At 37.4% G+C, this 20,885-nt stretch overlaps 4 protein-coding genes across 13 annotated transcripts in view; 2 read left to right on the top strand and 2 right to left on the bottom strand.

The window, feature by feature from the left end:
- The window catches only part of LOC113494241 (E3 ubiquitin-protein ligase RNF123-like), a 37,043-nt gene extending 36,671 nt beyond the window's left edge, over window positions 1–372 (top strand). For 6 of the 8 annotated variants that reach the window (XM_026872498.1, XM_026872494.1, XM_026872493.1 and 3 more), the window contains one exon: window positions 104–372. In XM_026872498.1, the coding sequence (XP_026728299.1) occupies window positions 104–200 (97 nt within the window). In that variant the 3' untranslated portion in view covers window positions 201–372. The remainder of the gene's footprint in view (window positions 1–103) is intronic. The other 2 variants (XM_026872495.1, XM_026872499.1) reach the window with 2 other exon arrangements.
- Window positions 373–767: 395 nt separating this feature from the next.
- Window positions 768–20,475, bottom strand: LOC113494238 (collagen alpha-1(IX) chain-like). Its single transcript, XM_026872486.1, has 23 exons — window positions 20,281–20,475; window positions 15,545–15,600; window positions 15,118–15,328; window positions 14,390–14,582; window positions 13,899–13,976; window positions 8,179–8,265; window positions 7,740–7,808; window positions 7,334–7,372; window positions 6,920–6,985; window positions 6,324–6,386; window positions 5,861–5,974; window positions 5,320–5,404; window positions 4,807–4,868; window positions 4,458–4,557; window positions 4,251–4,339; window positions 3,788–3,895; window positions 3,175–3,291; window positions 2,709–2,825; window positions 2,354–2,414; window positions 2,149–2,247; window positions 1,592–1,759; window positions 1,234–1,296; window positions 768–907 (listed from the first exon to the last, which is right to left on the bottom strand). Exons 1-23 carry the CDS (start codon window positions 20,295–20,297, stop codon window positions 807–809), a joined length of 2,163 nt encoding a protein of 720 aa, XP_026728287.1. The 5' UTR covers window positions 20,298–20,475; the 3' UTR covers window positions 768–806.
- On the top strand, window positions 8,782–11,631 carry LOC113494240 (myb-related transcription factor, partner of profilin-like). 3 transcript variants are annotated; one of them, XM_026872490.1, is made up of 6 exons: window positions 8,782–8,881; window positions 9,004–9,074; window positions 9,177–9,309; window positions 9,649–9,831; window positions 10,042–10,114; window positions 10,383–11,631. In XM_026872490.1, exons 2-6 carry the CDS (start codon window positions 9,013–9,015, stop codon window positions 10,937–10,939), a joined length of 1,008 nt encoding a protein of 335 aa, XP_026728291.1. In that variant the 5' UTR covers window positions 8,782–8,881; window positions 9,004–9,012; the 3' UTR covers window positions 10,940–11,631. The 3 variants fall into 3 exon arrangements, with proteins under 3 accessions (XP_026728291.1, XP_026728289.1, XP_026728290.1); XM_026872488.1 differs by having other exon boundaries at window positions 10,380–11,630; XM_026872489.1 differs by lacking the exon at window positions 8,782–8,881 and having other exon boundaries at window positions 8,976–9,074; window positions 10,380–11,630.
- Window positions 11,685–13,881, bottom strand: LOC113494239 (putative nuclease HARBI1). Its single transcript, XM_026872487.1, has 5 exons — window positions 13,281–13,881; window positions 12,920–13,110; window positions 12,692–12,824; window positions 12,269–12,410; window positions 11,685–12,112 (listed from the first exon to the last, which is right to left on the bottom strand). Exons 1-5 carry the CDS (start codon window positions 13,503–13,505, stop codon window positions 11,721–11,723), a joined length of 1,083 nt encoding a protein of 360 aa, XP_026728288.1. The 5' UTR covers window positions 13,506–13,881; the 3' UTR covers window positions 11,685–11,720.
- Window positions 20,476–20,885: the final 410 nt, after the last annotated feature.

The raw sequence follows: 20,885 nt of genomic DNA, 5'->3' as shown, positions 1-20,885 counted from the left end.
TTAGGAGACGTTTTTAGGTGTAAGATATTTGCAGTGATTGAAGCGAGATAACATTCTTAGCCGAGTTCTGGAACAAATTTTATCGACAATTTCATTCTTTCAGAGCCTGTATAATGCAACACCTTCTAAACAGCAAGCAGTGCTTCTTCTGCAAAGCGGAAATAGACTCAGTTCGCGAAATAGAACCGGCCAACAACTGACGCCATGTTGCTTCGTCACCAAACAAGATGGCTGCCTTGACTGAGAATGAATCTGTGGGAACTAGAGCCACCCTACATTGTTTTTATAAAATAAAGTATGGAAATAATTTCTTGTATGTAGAGACGGTAATAATTTGGAATATTTCTAATAAATTATGTTTTATTTATTAAATTCTTTTTTATTACTCTACTGGGTACTAAATTACCAAAAGTTTTCCCCTATCTATAGCATACTGACACTGACTAAATAAAATAAAATAAAAAATACTGACGCCATAACAGAAAAAACATATCTTGGCTATGGTTTAAACCTAGCTAACACATCCGTCGCTCACTCAACCGTTTGTGAAGTAAGCGCAAAAATCTAGCTCTACTTAGCAGATTTCACTGAAGCTGTGCTGGCTACTGTGTTAAAGTCAGACCGTTGGGAGATAATATAACTCTACAACTATAAAAGCGAGAGAGCGAGAGAGAAAGCACACTGCACGGCGCAATGCGTCTCTCTCAGAACGGTACCTAACAGGTACTTTAAGACATGATCCTAGAACACTGAAATAAACACATGCAAACAATTAAAGGTTTTATTAAGTACATTAGCAGCTACGGTCAGGGTCCCTTCATGAGGCCTTGTGGAGAGTACCCGTAGTACGACACAGGGCACTCGCAGGTGCCGCGCGGGCCCGGGTATCCTCGAGGTCCAATTGGTCCTAGAATAAAGAAATATTGCAATTAAATACTTTAGTGTAATGTAAAAAATATCCCATTAAAGACCCTCACCGCCGCGGATTTTGCAACGTAGCTGTAGATCGTTTTAAAATGCTCGACAAAACGATGCAAATGTGTAACTGTATTGATTCAGGTAGGCAATAGGCAACGCTAAAAAAAGTCGCCTTGGCCGAGTGGTCTAATAAACTTCTTATTCCAAAAGTAGTAAGTCCGTACATACAAAATCGTTGATATGATATATAAGTCGGCTCTAATAACTAGTTGCTAGTTGCCCTTGCAATATGTACTGAAAATTCAAGCAACTAACCTTCTCTTCCCGGATCTCCTCTTTCTCCCATTCTTCCTGGATGGCCAGGAGGGCCAAGTGGACCTGAAAATACAAATATATAATTACTGTACACTGTGTTACAATCAACAGCTGAACACACTATGTCAAAAAGGGGTCACCGACAAAAATAAAAAGTTGCACGCATATTTTTGACAAGTATTTTATAAATAACGCCCATTCATAGTCACCATAAAAATGTTACTCCTGGGTGTGAATTGAACCCCAAGACTTTCGGTTTAACAATCTGGGACATCAACTAGCCAACAGGGGATTTGACGGAAGTTTATTTCAAAACGCAATAACAAAGGGACTATACATTTTCCTGACAATACATTACCTGCTATTCCTCTGGGTCCCTCTGGTCCTGGCAGTCCGACGCCTTCTGGTCCCCGGTCGCCTTTGTCCCCCTTCTCTCCAGGGACACCGGGGCTACCCGGCTTGCCAGACTCTCCTGCCTCACCAGGATATCCACGAGGACCTGGCTCGCCAGCATATCCTTGGACCCCTAGAATTTTATGGGATTTTGTTTGATATACAAAATTATGAATTAAATATTAAAACTCTTAAGAAACTTTTCAATGCTAAGAAGGTATTTAAAATTAAAAACACAACTAAAAGATTTCTCTTTTCTTGAAAGATCACCAACTGTTTCAAGTATACGAATTTTTCACAAAACCTTTTTGCTTGTGGTGTTTAACTATCAGCACAGTTGGACCTGGAATTCTTAACAGGCATGATATTTTCTTTCAATAACAAAGTAACTCACATAAAACTTTCACAATAAGTCCAGTAGTTCATGCAGATCAAGACCGGAGGTATAAAATCTATCTCGGAGGAAATATAAAAACTTTTTTTATGGACATTAATTGGTAAATGAATGAATCATCATCATACCTGGCGGTCCAGGCGGTCCTGGTCTGCCTGGATGCCCTCGTTTTCCAGCTACAGTCTGTGTGGGCAGTATCAGATTTGCAGTCAGCTCTCTAAACCGTTCTGAGGAGGAAACAAGAACGATTTGTAAATTACAAGTATTTTGGATGGGTTATACAAGGCTGATGATTTGAAATTGTGGATGAACGTTAAACAATTCAAATTTTACCTTTCACCACGTCTTCACATATGTTTCTTATTTCAGATTCAGATATTGACGGTGCCTGCTGCTGAAATATCGATAATTAAGTAATTAATTTTAAGGTTAACGCAATTGACTAAAAAATTATTAATTTATCTAATTAAGGGCCAATTTTTCAATTGCCAAATAACTTTTATCTGACGAATATGTTTGAAGTTTTGACAGCTTTTGTATAGAAAATATGTCAAACGGCCATATTTATTCCTCAGATAGAACATAACTGATGATTGAAAAATGGTCCCTAAGTCAAATTTATTACACAGATACAACTTGAGGAAGAACCCTTTGACTCCAGCCTACTTTAAACAATGAACAACATTACCTCGTAAACCCTAGCAGGGGGTGCCGGAAGTCCTGGTGGACCCGCTGGTCCAGGGGCTCCAGGGACCCCATTCACACCATCTTTGCCGGGGAAGCCTGGGAAACCGCGTTCGCCTTTCTGAAAATATTAGACAAGATTTTATGGAGATAAAAAATAGTTCGAAATAAGTATCTTTTACTTTAAATACAAATTCAGAATGCTAACTGGGTAAGAAAAGAGAAACTATTTTGTCCTTCATAGGACCTGAGGATATACCATTATGGTTAGTAATAACATTACGGTTGTGTAAGTATGACAGCGCAATACACGGCGTAGAGTGGCATCTCTCTTAAACACCAGCAATAATATTATTTAAGACGTGGTACTAAGCTTCTTCGACTAAGTTATATCGCATTAGAACAATTCATTAAAAGATTTCGCAAGAATTCATTTCATTTCATTTCATTTCATTCCAATAAACACTCACTTCTCCGCTCGGACCCTTAGGTCCAGGTGGTCCTGGTATTGAGATTTGCGCCCCAGCAGTGGCTGCAGTTCCTGGGGGACCTGGAGCCCCACGAGGCCCTGGTGGCCCTTCCGGACCCTAGAAATAAATAATTGACAGTCAGCGGCATGAAGATATTACTCTTCTCTTTTAATACAGTTTGCATCAAACTTGTCCGTATTAGTCGTCGTAACGTAAAATTATTAAGTATTTGTGATAATTTGTAAGAAACATTTAAATAATTTTCCAATATGTATTGTATCTACACCTATAGCAGTGAAAACAAATGGATCATTAAAACGGTTCACCATCTAAAATTAAGTTTTTTTTTTGTAAGTTTAATGAAATTTTCCAAAATCTGGGAAATATTTGTCGTTAATGCTGTGCTAAAGAAATATATGTTGTTGTTACAGTTGGTTGGTGTTGGTGTTACAAGACCTGGATTTTATTCGAATTTTCTTGGCAACGTCTTAGAAGTCACTTTTTTCTCTTTCAAATGTCGGACAGGGTTTTTCACACAAGCCATATATTTAGTCCATTTATAAACATAGATGTAAACAAAATAGCTACTTCAATTATATCTTGTAACAATAACCTGTAATCCTTCAGGACCCCTCTCTCCTGCGGGCCCCTGTGGCCCGGGCGGACCGCTGGTCCCCGCCGCACCTGTCAAACCAATTGGTCCCTGGGAACCCGGTTGACCCTAAAACCAGTTAACAATGATACATACACCCTAATTTATTTCTTCATCAATCAATACAATAAATGCCATCACCACAATCAGTGTCCCAAAAATTTGAATATCAAAATTGTTTTGCCCGTTACATGTAATACACGTATAAACAACTTTTTCAATAATAGTGTCGATTTGTTTGCATGAATTTTCCAAAAAGGTTTTCGTCTTTCCGAAAACTGTTTGGTGATTTAATGACTGTTATTGTGTTACATATCCATGAACGCTATTTATTATGTTAATCAGAATTCCGAATCTAGCATTAAAGTGAAGTTTTATCAAAAATGTTGTTCATAAACTTGTGCTTTATAAATATTTACGTTACCGGAGCTCCATTTAGTCCTGGCAGTCCCCTGGGACCAGTCTCCCCATCTCTGCCTGCTCTGCCCGGTGCACCTTTTTCTCCTTTTGCACCTACAAAACACAATATTAATTTAATCACATAAGGTACTGTGACCCCGGTACACAAAGATCACTTCAATAATGAAGTGAAGTGAAATATAATCATTAATATATAACAGACAATAATTACCTAATACGAGTGAGGAGTTGAAGTTACTGGCAGGTCCGGGCGGGCCCTGCTCACCGCGCTCCCCTCGCGGGCCCACGGGCCCTGGTGGTCCTGGTGAACCCTGAATAGTAAAAATTTCTCACAATAATAAAGTTACAAATTAATTTTAATTTCGCTTGTTATGTTCTTATGAATTGCTAATTTCCTACGGATACGAGGCTATGTATTTGAGGCTGTCCTAAGCCCTACCAAATCCTTCGTTCCGTTTCAGTATCCAAACTCTTCACTGCAAATATCTTGAAACTGAAAGCGGAACTACAGAATTTTGGTAATAATACACATTTTTTCCTTACAATAATAGTTGACTTACATCTTTCCCATGTGTGCCCGGTACACCAGCTAATCCAACCAGACCTGCTTCACCCGGTTCTCCTATAAAGTATAATGAAAGGTTATTATCCAATAAAAGGAAAAGTGGAATCAAAACATTGCTTTCTGGAACCGCAACAATGAGCAATAGTCTAGGCGGCCTTGCCTTTTCCCAACTATATTGGGGTCGGCTTCCAGTCTAACCGGATTCAGCTAAGTACCAGTGTTTTACAAGGAGCGACTGCCTCTCTGACCTCCTAAACCCAGACTGGTTGTCAGACTTTCGACTACTTATAATAACTACCAACGATGTAGGAATATCTGCCGGGACCCGCAATTTCACGGGCCTTCCGTAACACGGAGGAACTCGTTATGACAAAGATGGTCACCCATCTACGGACCAAATACATCAAGTGTAGCTTAACCTGTGAACAATTCACTTATGCGGTTATAGCTTAGCCACGAGCCCCTCGTTTACCTACGAAGATTCTACTCAAAAGATGAGAATCCTCACCTTTTTGGCCGACATCTCCCTTTTCACCTTTGGAGCCGCGTCGTCCTGGTTCTCCCGGCGGTCCAACATATCCTGTCCCTGTCGTCTGAAAACATTTCAATGGCTTCAGTTTCTCTACAATTCTAAAATAACATCCTAAAATTCTATCATCTCTTACCACTACACCCATTTATATCAATATCGTACTGTCCTCCAATGACTGGCCAAGGCCGTTAATACTGCTATGCTGGAGGCCGTGGGTTCGATTCCCACCCAGGGCCACTTACTAGACCAACAGGCCACTCATTGGAGGACCTACCACTCAGGACCTATGTTTGAGTGATGAGCACAATCATTTGGTAATGTCTGGTTATGTCTAAGGTGTAATTTATCTATTATATGAAATGTATATTTAAAAATAAACAAGTCTGTTTATCAGTTATCAAGAATACATAATACAAGCTTTTTTACTGCGAGACTAGATGACATCGTATGAAGATTGTGGAAATACTGACAAATAAATCCTATATAATATCCAAAAAGGAGCATGATAACAACTTACATTGACGACATACCCCGGCAGACCGGGCGCCCCGGGATCGCCCCGGTCACCCTTGATCCCCGGTACTCCAGGCGCTCCTAAGAAACCTGGGTCACCTTTCGTACCTCGTATCCCCTGGAAAACAATAGATCCAAGTTCGTATGAACGTATAAAATAATTATTTTTAATATAATCAATTATGGAGTTTCTTGCCGTTTCTTCTCCATACTAATGACACTTTGGAACCGCGCAACTAGAGACATTTCTATAAGGTTTTTAAAGTTCCGGGAAAATCAGCCTTGAAGTAAAAACGTATGATTTTTTTTTAATTTTGAGACATTTTTTTAAGGCCTTCTCATAGTCATCCCACTCCCATTTTATCTTGGTTTCGACGTCAAGTCTAACTAGATTCAGCCGAACACTGTATTCATTTTGAGCGATTTTCTTATGGATTTCTTATTAAGTACTCTAGTCATTTACTTACCGGGATACCAGTAAATCCTCTCGGTCCCGGCTCTCCTTTGATGCCTGGAGGTCCAACTGGACCCTGTAAAAGGCGATTGTAATTTTTAATGCAAACCAAAACATTTCTTAGATATATAATTTTTCACTACATTTGTATAAGATCCAAAAAAAATCTCTGTTATTTTCACATTTAATTACAAGACAGTTGTTTAATTGAGTTAATTACTCAATTAATCCTCAGCGTCACAATAAATGCGAGTATGAAAAACCTTTCAAATAAAATTATACAAATGACAAAATTGCCTCTGACTACGTAACAAATTAATTATAATAAATACGGGAACCACGATTTTAATAACATTATTCAGTAACGTACTATTTAGCCCACCATTGGGCAAAAACCTCTCACTTAATAATTCATCTTAATTCTTCAGGTACCTTTCGTATAAGGCTTTGTTTTAATCCAACCTAGTTCAATTATCTTGGCTGATTAGCACGAATACTGTATACTAAACTTTTCGAGTTGTCCCTCGCAAAAATTTATGATACAATCATTATTATTAAATGATACAATAATCAAATGAAAATCTTAAAACAATTCCAAAAGCTACTCACTGGCGGGCAGGTGTTATTACAGGATAATACGAACGGCTCGGCTATAGCAGACGGGTCGACATCATACTAAAAACAAACAGTTATAATTAGTCAAATTATTTTAAAACTGTTCGGTAAACATTTCAAACTTCAACTTGTTTAATTTTAATTCTAATTCTTGCAGAATTTTAAGAGAGCATGGCCTGTCCCTGTAAGGCACAGGCCATGCAATCGCAAAAATTTTGATGTGATTTTAAACGATAGTAGCAGCATTCTTTTTAAAATTAATTCATTTTATGGTTTATCCCTATCGTTTTTACACATAATAGGTTACATATAGTATAATAAGGATCATGGTGTGCCCAACCCGTAAGAGCTGAACTATGATTTAAAAGATCATAATCCGAATTCGAGATCAACTAAGAGAAAACTTACAGTCGGTGGTGATGTTGCTACGAGGAGCTGCGGCTTATCCTAAAAAAGTAAATGAGTAAGTTTAAATTAAGAAAAAAATAATAAATAATTACCATCTACCTGTTCACAAGACAAGTCACTAATTTATTATTTTGAAAATGAAGAACTGAAAAATGAAATGAAAATTACGTGCTGTAATTTAAGTAGTAAAAAAAATCCTGTGGAATTGAGAGCTTCCTCTTTTTTAAAGCCTTTAAAATGACGCTTGTTTAAAGACGAAAGTTTCTGTATGGGTAACGGATTTTATAACGACTGTTGATTACTCGATGTAAAGACACACTGAATTTAAGTTAAATAGTTCTACATTTTTCGATTTTAATTACTAAAATGTCTTCATAAAATAAAAAAATAAAAAAAACCTACTCACAATTTCTTCGCAGCTATCTCTAGTCAGGTTATAGCGGTCGCAGCTTAGCGACAACCATTGAAGGTCTATCTGAAAAGTGTTTACAAAAACATTAAGGCTTACACATTTAAGCAACTTGTACTGTGGAATTTGTTGGTCCATTTCAGAACTCTCTGAAGACAAGAGTCTTTAGGACGCGGTGAGAGACGGATAAAACATTAGAACATTGGTACATAGCATATGTAAGCATACCTTTCTCGCGAAGAGAGGTAACTATAATATTCACACAAGTCATTAAAACTTCACAACCGCCTTGACTGACGGTCTGGCGACGACTGATCAATGGACACTGGCAATGGCACGATGACAGTATTACTTTGTGGGTATAAGAATATAATAATATAATAATGTGAAAATAATCAAGAATAATCTAATATGAAAAACGTGTATTTATACTTACAGGTGCAGCCGTACCATCGTCGTTAGACACAATAGTTATTGAACTAGCATTCGTGTAGTCCCGGACGTCGATCTTCTCTGGCATTAGCTGCAAAATGAAAATAAAAGAAGTGGTTTCAGAAACACCATTAATTTGAAACCCCTGCGGCATAAGGATTTGAATTGAAGAGGGAGTCGTTTTAAAAACAAAAAAGAATCCTTAATAATTTTATAGAGCCGTAGAAAAACTCCTGTAAAATTCCTTGTTCCTCCTTGTTATTATACAGATTTCAAGACATTTTAAAACACTATAGATAATTGCCTCTTTATAGACCTTTGAAGCAAATATTGGCCAGGGCAGGGATCGAACCCGATCGAACTTGCAGTGATAGAGTATTGTCAATTGTTTTCGTTACTATTCAGGGGGCTTAGACAAAGTAACATCGCTTTGTAGCGAAACGATACCGAATTTCGACATCGTCTGTGAGATAACGACAAACATTTCCTAGCCAATGTAACTCCGTTGTCGTGATCGTTGTGACGAACCGATCATTCGTTAAAAACCAAAATATTGTTTATGGTATCGAAAATTTAGCTGTCACTGCAGCTGTCAGTTCAAATTGTTTAAATCCGCGAATTTTTTGTTTGTTTTAAAATTAGTATAAACTAAGTGTAGCATTGCTTTCATAGAAAAGTTTTCAAACAAAAACAGTATTCTGACGGTGGTAAGTGAAGTGAGGAGTGTTATTACTTATAGATCGTCTGCACAACTTAATTATATTTAAAATACTTATTTTTTTATTCACTGATGTTCAAACGATGAGTGTGTAAATTATTTAATTTTTAGCGATTAAATATGGAATCAAGAGTGCGAGCAAGTCCCGAGCAAATGACAACGATGCTTGAATATATGGAAACGTAAGTAAATACAAGTTTTAATCGTTGATGTGTAGTGGTGTAAACAGTAACGCGCTCTTTTAAATGAAATACTTATATTGAATCTTTGTTTGTTTACGTTAGTCATGGTGACCTGGCGAGGCCTCTTGCTGGTCCACAAGGTCGGGTACGGTTAGACCGGCTCTGGACTGAACTGGCCAATATGTTAAATGCTGTTGGTGGTGGTGTCAGCAAGACTACAAACAAGTGGAAAAAAGTAAACACCTAATGAACAGTTATTGAAAGATTCTTCCTTCGCAACAGTGATTCTTCCATCACTGGTGCTATGGGAGTGTAGCTAGCAATCTTATGTTTTCAAGGGTTTAATGCAGTGTATGAAAGTTGGCTTGAAATCAGTCTAAAGATTTTTGTAGAATATTTAATTTTATGTAATAATATGTAAAGTTTAGATTTTGTGTCAAATGGCCATATGAGAACAAATTATCCAAGATGCTTATTTATTTTTAAATTTTCAAAGTACTTAAACCTATTTCAGTTATGTATAAATGCATATACAGTTAAAACTAATGATTGATGTGATCTTTATTCAAAAAAGGTGTGGGCTGATTGGAAATCCAAAACAAAAAAAAAAGCTTTAGCCATAAGGCATCATGCAAGAGGGACGGGAGGTGGGCCAGCATGCAATCAAGCATTGTCAGCAAGTGATGAGAGAGTGCTGGCCATAATGGGTGCGCTAGCAGTGTCAGGCCAAGGCTCTGTAGAAGAGTTAGGATTTAATGTAAGTATTGTACGTCTTCAATGCTCCTGCTCAATAATAACCAATGTTTTTTAAATATACAAATTTGAAATATACTTGGTGAAACAAAAATTAATTAATATGCAATACACTATATTTTTTTTTTGATAAACCTGTTTAGTATTACTTTCAGTATTTATTCCATAAGTGTGTATTGTTTTCAATAAATCTGTGATTACCAATATTTTTCAGCGATCTAATCATTTTGCGCAAGATGATCCTGTCACCCAAGATGTTGTGATCTCATATTTAGAAATTGAAGATAGTAAGTATTAAAATATATATCCTTTAAATAAGTAAGTAATTATATATTATAAGTCATCTGAATAACCTAGGGAACTTAGTTTTGCTAATTATATTCTATATCATTTTGCCAATTTTTTTTAGAAATCCAACCAGCCAATTGCGCATTATTGAGTGAAAAAACATCGAACTATTTTAAAATATTGACAGGACTCAAATTCAACTAAACAATACCAACCAAAAAAAGAGGTATCTGTACTGCTCAAAATAATACAAATTTTCTTTAGCAGAAACTCCACAACCGTCACAGCCCTCAAATAATTTGTCTGCAAGGCAAACACCCCTTCCGCTTGTGCCGACTCCACTTTCGGCTCATGGACGGCAGCCTATTGCGCCATCCCCGCTAGCCCCAGTAGCGCTATCCCCGCCAGCCCCGGCAGCTCTATCCCCGCCAGCTTCACCAGCGCCCTCTACTCCGAGGCGAAGGCGACCAACTGTTCCCCGCGCGTCAGCTATTACTCCGCCAGCCAGGCGTCGTCCTCGCTTGGGTCGCAGGTCGCCGGCGTCACCGCAGTCTGCTGCTTCTCCCGACCGCCCCCGCTTGCGCGCCCGCCGTAGATTTGCACCGACCCCTTTTGAGAGAGCGGCAAGCGAATTTACAGCCGTTGAAGTACGACGCCTGGAGCTGGAGGAAGCCAGGAGTAGGCGGCAACACGAGCGCGACTTGCGAGCGTTGGAGGTCGAGCACGAGCGAAACCAAGTTTTCAGCTCCTTGGTACAAGTTGCTCAGGCTTGGCTTGATTATTATCGCAGTAGGGACAACACAGAACCGGTGAACACTGCGTAGTTCAGCAATTGTCTTGTCCCTATTTCTAAAATAATTAAATGCTTATCGCTGAAGCCTTAGCATTCTGCATCGCATACTAGTGCAAGGGTCATACTAAGAGCCTTGCACAAGTATGAGATGCAGAATATGTTTATGCAATATGTTAAAATTGTAACTTTGAGACTTTTTATTTTTATTTTTAAGTTTTGAAAATATTTACTTAATTAATTAATACTTGGAGCACCAAAGCAGATCACCTAGGTGATATCTGTACACCACCGAGGTGCTTTGCTGCTGCTGTGTTCTGTGAGGGACAGGTGTAACAGGAGTACAGAAAGTTTAGTTTTAGTTTATACAGCTTGATTACCTGATTATAGACTAGTGAGTTGAGGCTTGCCTAGAGCCCAACAGTTGAAATAAAAGGCTGATTAATATAATTGTTGTAAAGATTAAAATTTTATAGAGTTTATTTAATGAATAAGTCTATTCGATATAGCTTGATTACCTGATTATAGACTAGTGAGTTGAGGCTTGCCTAGAGCCCAACAGTTGAAATAAAAGGCTAATTAATATAATTGTTGTAAAGATTAAAATTTTATAGAGTTTATCTAGTGAATAAGTCTATTAGATATAGCTTGGTTACCTGATTATAGACTAGTGAGTTGAGGCTTGCCTAGAGCCCAACAATTGAAATAAAAGGCTGATTAATGTAATTGTTGTAAAGATTAAAATTTTATAGAGTTTATCTAGTGGATTAATAAAAATATACAAATTTTCAACTTAATTTTATTTATTAACATAATCACATCCTACTAACTAAGCGGCTTCGCATAGCCCTGCCTCGGATTAACTCATTTTGGTTATCATTGATGGAGGTGCTATGGTGTACAGCATCATCTTCACTACCTTCTAAGCTTCCGGCTGGCATATCACTCGGAGGTGGTATACTAGCATGTAATGCAATGTTGTGCAGCACACAACATGCATTTATAATTTTACTAGCCATCTCCGGGTGATAATGAAGGACTCTGTGTCGAAGCATACACCTCCATCGAGCCTTGAGTAATCCGAAGCAGCGTTCAATGCGAGACCTCGCTTGGACATGACGTCTTGTATAGGTATCTTCTTGCGACCCTGGTTCACAATTTAATATGGGCGTCATTAACCATGGGCGCTGTGGATAGCCAGAATCTCCTAAAAAAAAAGATAATATATATTTTTTTATTCCACTCAACTTTCAATAAAAAAGAATTGAATAACCATTATTTCTTTCAAGTTATGCTCCCTAAAATATAGTGCAATCAACTTGGCATATAGACCTATTGCAGATGTCTCACTATTTAAACTTACCAAGTAACCAAACATGTTCACCACTTTCATGCAGCCCTTCCATGTATGAGCCCACATGACTCGCTGACCATATGTGGGAGTCATGAGCAGCTCCACCAAATTTTGTGTTCACATTGGTTATTTTTAAATCATAATGACATATCTGCAAAGAAAATAAAATATTAGTTACTTATTGATTGATTTGCACAAAGACACAAATTGCAATATGAGGAGGGATTGAATTAAGCACTAAAACTAAATCATTAAAGTTTTATAGCTTATACTTACAAAATATAAACATATACATTATCATAATATACTTTGAATTGCCGTTGAATTCACTTTAAAAATAGTGATTATTTTATTCATAAACATAAATAGTTTCTATTAATTTTGTTAACCATGCAGTTTTGTACTATGATTGGAATTGATTGAGCAGCTTACCATTTGAACATTTAAGGAATGAAATCCTTTTCTATTATAAAATAAATGTTCTTCCTCAGCCGGTCTCACAATTGCAATGTGGGTACAATCAATGCACCCTATCACACCAGGCAAATTATGTGACCTTTGAAACCTGTAAATTATTTAATAATTTTACAACAAATATCAAATAGAACTTTAGTTATGCAGGAACCTTTAAAAAATTCAACCTATTTAATAAATACATACTTCTCTTTGATTATGGATCTCTCCTGAGGTGTTTGTGGAAATACTATCCACCTACTGACCATCCAATTATGGTTAAGGGCGTTTACTACCTCTCTGATGCAGCGACTTGTTGTCCGCTGTGTCAAATAGTGGCCCACACCCACAATTTTTTGGTACGACCCTGTAGCTAAAAAGCTAAGAGCACATAGCACCTGAAACATATAATAATACATAGGCAGGTTAGGCCATGAAGGTTGATTTCATTATTTTAATTTACATAAGTAATAGGTTTATCAAGTATTGTGTGATAAGTACCACGATATTATTGTTGTGTAGTACATCACCTATAATACAATTGTTTTATGAATTTAAAATTTCTTACCTTTGTTTCCAGGGAAATCTCAGATGAACCTTTCAATAGGGTATGACTTTTTAAGTCGCTGCATAGCTTTCGAAAGGTTTTTTTGTTAAGCCTGAAATGTTGCATGAACAACAATTCTGGCATTTCTTGAATTGTTTCCAATTGCCTTCGGTGTAATGTACGCTTTTGGCGCCTCTCCCAGGTGTTTTCATTGTGTGCAGCCCACAATAAACGTAGCGAATGCATTTTAAAATATATTAACTTCGCGAGAAAAGAAACTTCAGAGTGAACTCAGTGAACACTTGACGTCTAAAATCAGCTGCTTAATGAAATTCGGCCATATTGTAACGATAACTACAACGTTTGAACGTTCGTTTCGTTATCTTTTTTGACGATCACGATCGAGACAATAACGAACACCGAAAGTGCTGCTTGTCTACGCATTTGTATGGGATAAACGCGATATCGATTCGTTTCGTTATGGTTTCGTTATGAATTATAACATTGTCTACCAACTTACGATAACGATGACGATTGACCACGTGACTTAACGCGGCTTATGTCAATCCCATACTGTTTAAACTTATCGAACTTCGTTATCGTTTTTAAATTGTTACTTTGTCTAAGCCCCCAGCTCACCTCCACACAATCCACAGCCACATGAACAGTGTCGTTGGAGATCGATGCGTGTATTTTGTGCCATCCGGGAGTAAATATCTGGAAGTATGGAGTAGGAAGTAAGCTATTTTTTTACGCTTTTATTAGTATTTGTTACTGGTATCGTAAATGTTGTCTAAAATAATGTGGTTAAAAATATTTCCATCCCCTTTTCTCATACAACTCTTTCTAAGTTTCTTAAATAAATAATCCTTCGGACACAAAATCATAATTCCGAAATCCGATGTCGATGATTTTCATAACAGAATATGTTTTTGGTTAAAGTTTACAGTCATGCGGTCTTTTTTAGTTTTTAGTCACACACATTTGATTTAACAACTCATTTTACTTGTAAACGGAACAATAGGTTCGTAGGAAACAGAAAACAGCAGACTCAACTTACAAAACTCCACCCAACGGCTTCATCCCACACAACACATCACTTTCCTCTACTTATACATAGCATACTGTACCTCCCAACTATTAAAAAGCACTCTGGACCCTCCATAGAAGACCGCAATCTTCTTAGACACGGGTAAGAAGGTCAGTGAGAACAGAAGACTGTCGGCGCGAGCTCGCACCAAACTCCAGGGTCGGCGCTGACCGCGAGCGTTGAATGTGCCGACTATGCTGAAGTGTCCTGGTATACCGTTTGGGAAAACGTCCCTGGGAATTGAGAAGAGTTGATTAGTAAGGTGGGATTTTTTAGCAGAGGAATTAAGTATTATGTCTGCCTTAGGAAGTAAGAAAGCCACTGAAATGCTTAAACGACTATTTGACATGTACTTATTTTACTGTTTTGTTATTTTTTCTTTAAAAACGACTCAAACTCAGAACATGCATTTGTGGATCATTTCATTTCAAATACTTATCCTAGGCGGGAATCGAACCTATGGCCTACAACTAGACGTCGCGCACTGTGGGTTTGGTGCCACTCGGCTTTCAGTGCAATTGGTTGTCATAAGTCTTTTTATCATGAGTTCATGACATAATGGATCTCGACAAGCAACGAAGCACCTGTAACTGCATACATACTAAATTCGTCTATTTCAGGATTGCGGTTTCTAACACAGCTAAGTAACAATAATTAATCTGTTCCAACAAGTCTATAACTCAAACATAAACTTTTGTCTTTTCAGCGTCATACTCGACGACAAAGATATATGTCCCTGTTACTATATAATATCCATATCAGACTCACTTTAACGGCAAAGTAAAGTTAACGTCCAGCCCTATCCTATAAGCTCTCTGCAGGTCTTGCGACCCCTGTACCATGGTAACCCCCTTGGTACCGGGCTGGTCGAGCCGGTACACCGCTATCAGGTCCACTGTCTGGAAGTCCACGTCTCCAGGTCGCAGCCCAGAGCATGGAGCCACCATGTCTGCTTGGGGCATTTCTGTTGTAGTATTTTCTAGAAGAAAATTAAAATGGAATAACAATAATCCAATAGATCAAAACCGAAAAGTCTTTTGAACGTCATAAGCAAGAATCGGATTTATTACTTAGAGGAGAAAATATTTTATTTAATTAAACGGAATCATTACTGAACAACGGCCTTTAAAAAAAAACGGTATTACTAAAAATATCATTTTTACTTAAAATCAATACATTTATGTGAGTGTCTCACCTGTTTCTCCATTACTAGTTGGGTATGATGATATGAGGATTAAGAAAACTGTAAACCTGAAAAGCAAAACAAAAATGTACGTAGTTGAGCATTTAAGTACTTCTTAGCGTTTGTATTTAAAGTAATTGACATATTGTCAATTAGTTCGCCTGCTACTAAAATTATCGAACTATCCTATACCTATTTTAATCCTGGTTATAAACTAACTGTGTACGTTTCGTCTAAATCCGTTCGGTTAAATCCCCTCTAGTATGTGCCATAAAGTTTTACTATCCAAATGACTTTACTGGATCGTAGCGAATTAAAATCCATACCTACCGATATCATGTCGTCATATGAAGTAGAGCTGTCTAAACTCAGCCGTTACTCTCCATATTTTTTCATCCACAACTGATTTAACATTGACATTTTAACATAAAACCGATGCATCAAATAAATTGAAACATCAGCCGCGGCCTACTTTGGGCATGAAATCTCGATACGGGGGTCAACAAATAATTGATCTGTCTGGCCCACTTGTATGACCTTCAACAGTCAATGATTGAGCGAGCCAATTTGATGGGATCTCCAACGGGGGCTTTGACGTCAAACCATTTGAATGGTTTAATGTTTGAGATAACGAAGATATGTATGTGATGAATTGATGATACATATTTTGCTGTCTTGTAACGTTTCCGGATATAACTGAAGAATTGCTTAAGAGCCGTTAAAAATTTTTGCGAATAGAAACGCATGACAGAGAGATAGAAACAAATACAGAGTCTAATGATAAACAAAACGAATAAATTCCCTCAAATTCATTTGTCATAACCGTAACTTTTACTTAAAATTCGATCTTCAGTTTAAGTGAGCATTTGTTGTACCAGAAATACAGCATCTGTCAATTAATCTTCAACTCTCTGGCTATTATAGTGCATGAGGCATAGCCTGACGACGAATGTACGGAGGGTCAGACGGACGGACAGTCAAACGGACAGCGGACTGACTCAGAAATAGGATGCCAATACAATAAAATAATTTTCAATCTACGGGTAAGTCAACAGTTTTCCATAAAATTATGATAATTTAAATAACTCTTTTATAGGTTACTAGATTCTGTACTTCTTTCTGATCTTAATCATATTGAATTCTAAAGTTAACAAGACTCGTAAATCACGTACAAAATTGATGAAATGCAAGCTGTGCTTACTGCAAGTTTTACGACTGCCCAATTGAGAGTAGACACGATCATAAAATTTAGTGTATTGTTAACCATTCAAGCCAGTCACATTGTATTAAGTTTCTAGCTTGGTTAAATGGTATTTTGGAACCCCGACTCAAAAAGAGGAGTGTAATAATAAATAATAATAATAAATCATCGGTAATGAGGTTATATATCCCGCGAAAGTGTGGGGGTCGTGGCTTCCTAAATGCCAAGACCCTCCATAATCGCGAGGTATGTAACCTCAGGGAGTATTTCCTCCGAGTGGACGTGGGGATGCACCGAGATGTGGTGGCAGTGGATAAGGGCTTCACTCCGCTCTCTCTAGGTAAAGAGAACTGGCACAAACCTATCGTACTAAGCGTCAAAGACCGCAAAGATGTATGGCAAAGCAAGGAGCTACACGGACGCTATTATCGGACCCTTCACGGGGCCGATGTAGATTTCTTAGCGTCCGTGGCCTGGCTACGCTTCGGAGATCTCTTTGGAGAAACCGAAGGGTTTGTATGTGCAATTATGGATGAAGTTATCATGACGAATAACTACCGAAAATATATAATTAAGGATGGTACAGTTGACATCTGTCGGGCATGTCACTGTCCCGGTGAATCCTTGAGACATATAGTTTCGGGATGTTCTCGTCTTGCTAACGGTGAATACTTGCACAGACATAACCAAGTGGCCAGGATTATCCATCAGCAGCTTGCTCTGAAATACAAACTTGTGGAATCTGAGGTGCCGTACTATAAGTATGTGCCCGACCCAGTTCTCGAAAGTGGTCATATCACACTGTACTGGGATCGATCTATCATCACTGACAGGACTATTGTTGCCAATAAGCCTGATATAGTGGTGATCGATCGATCAGAGCGTCGGACAATGATTGTTGATATCACTATCCCCCATGACGAGAACCTCGTGAAAGCAGAAAAAGAAAAACAATTGAAATATTTGGATTTAGCTCACGAGGTTGTCGACTTGTGGGAGGTGGACTCGGCAATCATTGTCCCGATAGTCGTAAGTGCCAATGGCTTAATAGCCAAGAGCCTCGATCAACATCTTCGGAGGCTCTCGTTGGGCGTCAGGGTCAAGGGTTTGATTCAGAAAGCGGTACTTCTGGACACGGCGCGCATCGTGAGGAGGTTCCTCTCTCTGGAGCCCTGACCACCGGCAGCTTGGGCCCTGTACCCGTTGCCGGTTGGACACTATTTTTTATATTTTTAAATGTATGTTGTTTTTTATATATATTTAAAAATGTAATTTATATGTATTTTAATGAAATAAAGGAAATAATAATAAATGCGGACAACATCACATACATTGTTCTGAACCCAAAGTAAGTTGCGAAAGCACTTGTGTTATGGAATTCAGATACAACGAAGGTACCACAAACACCCAGACCCGAGACAATGTAGAAATTTGAATATTTACATTGACCCGACCGGGGATCGAACCCGGGACCACAGAGCTAGCGACACCTTGAAACCGGTATGTACGCCACTCGACCACGGAGGTCGTCGAAAAATAAAAATAAGCTTTACGTATCTGTCTGTCTGTGACACCATAGCTTTTCAACGGATTGAGCGATTTCAATTTCATTTGTTTTGTATTAAAGATGAATTATGAGTGTTCTTCTTACTTCTTAGCCATGTTTGATAAAAATCGGTAGAGCCATATAAAAGTTGTGGGTGCTGGAAGTTTTTACTCTCGAGGGTTTATTTAGTTTTACTTTTTTTTGTATTATTTCGTATCATTCTGTAACTTTTTACCACGCTTTTATTAACTTCACTTGTTTTTGATCTACTTCGAAGGGTCAGATTTCATTTAAACTTCGGAGACTTATTGAGGACCGATGACGATATAATAATTTATATTTCATTTACTTCACTTGTTTTATTTTAAAAGACTGGCTCGCAAAGGAAATTAATCCAGCACAGGCATACAGTCACACAGACTAGGAAAAATCACTCGTGCGTCACACAAAAGCTTGAGGTCTGCCGTGGTAACCTGTACACGTCCGCAGAAGTTTGGACAGTTATGAAAAAAACTGCCAAATTGTAAACCTGCTCTATTTTTTTATTCAGTCGTAAAGATACCTTAACATAACAGAAAGTTGACATGAAACAAATCTGACATAATTAGCAGTTAAATCACTTTTAAAGACCTTTTCTTTTAGTATTTCTTCAAGATTTATTTACTTAAACTTGAAGTTACACGGAAGATATAGTTTAATGCAATGCAAGCTTAAGGAATCACCGTACGTTAGGTAATTATATCAGCTTGTCTGTTTGATTTAATTTAAATTTACCCACTATGTACGAATCTATGTCTTCTGTAATAAATATTCTATTATTTTCTTTGGATTTGTCTCCTCTATATTCCATTATTTCTATACGATATCACTAAATAAATGTCCGAAGTAATTGTTAAGGCCCAAAGCGAATGCGCGAAACATTACTAAAACTATTAACTATGTCGTTATAACATTCCAATGCCCCAAATTAATAATTTAAAGTTAAACCATAAAAGCCATTATAAGGGACATTTTAATTCAGTTCAAGGACATTACAATTATCTTTGGGTGAGCGATTTGGGGCAGCCTATAAGTTGCCAATGAGAGTTGACTTTAATACAGAGATATTCACATTAATAATAATGACAGTTAGCCCGTGATACCGAACATTAAAATTCTATTTTAATGTTTTTTAGAATAAATTAATAGAATATAGCGACTCTCGCTATTTTATTTCTTCTTGAAGTTAAAAGAAGTTTTCATTTGCAAAACCAAAACCTTTACGAAATTCGTTTCTATTTGAGGAACATATTTTAAATATCTACGTAAAAATTGTCATTACCGTTTGACGATAGAACATGGTCATGCGATACTTATCTCAATGACACATAAAATTCAGACAAGGATCAGCCAAAATTAATGCAACAAAGATATGAATATCCATTTTTTAATTTTTTAAACGGCACTAAACGTTATATAGCATTCAGCAGTTTCCTGAAAGCAATCTCTCTTATTTACTAGCCTTTTCATCAGATACTGGGTCGCTTTCCAGTCTAAGATGACTCAAATACAGGTATTTGAGTCATCTTAGACTCAATCAGGATTGATTTTACACGCACCAAGTTTGTCTGCCCTCAATAGTCCTCAGTCATAGTATGTATCCCGTCAGAAAACCAGTTGTTAGTTTCGCAATAGTTTAAAGGTACAGCAGTATCTTCAAAACCCGAAAGTCTAAGTCTTAGAAGTACTAAAAACATTAAATTTCTATTGATATATGAATGATATATATTTCTATGAATATATAAGTTTCAATATTTTCTATACCAAAATTTATGAATCATTTTTTTAATAAAATATGATTCGAAAATATTATTTGCAAAATTTATTTGAAATTTATCTGAAATTCGTAGTACGCACGTATTGAATTTCAGTAAATTTAAAACCAAATCGAGCCCCTATGACACAAAAAGTAGCTTCCCTATTTAAAAAAAAAGCACTTCCTACAATAAATAAAATACTTACCTAAAAACCGCCATCATAATTTAAAATAACGAACACATATCGTAAATAGAACACATGAGATGCGCGCGCGCAACCCGCGCGATCCAGCCGCTGCGGCTTATACGTACTGGCCAGAAACCACTGAGATTTGTCACCAGCCATATAGTAGACATCAATTAATTCCCAACTGACAACTGGAACCGCAATTGAATGCGAAATATTTAATACAATGTCTGAAGATTGCGCCTTTAATCAAAATGAAGATGCTTTATGACGAAATTGTGTTTAAATGCACTGAGAGTGTGTCATAGTGGTCATATAGGCAGTACTTTATTATAATATGAAGAGGAAACTGTTAGTTTTAGGTCTTTTTTGTAATTTTCTGTGGATGCCATAACTGACTATTTTTCCCACGTTTTTATACACTCACTTTCTTGTTTCTGTGATTGTCGGTTTGTCGCTCCGGTTGGATTTTTGCAACTAAATTTTGAGACACTTCCCGATAAGCTAGCACACTGGAATTTTCAGTGTAGCTTCAAACCCGATGACAATGCAACTTACAACTATAAAAACGGTTAGACTGATCTTGATAAAATTTGAATAGAGTGACATTTAAAAACGTGGAC

The sequence above is a fragment of the Trichoplusia ni genome, chromosome 5 (assembly GCF_003590095.1).
Source record: "Trichoplusia ni isolate ovarian cell line Hi5 chromosome 5, tn1, whole genome shotgun sequence".
NCBI classification, from domain to species: domain Eukaryota; kingdom Metazoa; phylum Arthropoda; class Insecta; order Lepidoptera; family Noctuidae; genus Trichoplusia; species Trichoplusia ni.
Note: the sequence above shows the minus strand (reverse complement) of the source record. Positions and strands in the feature narration are given on the sequence as shown.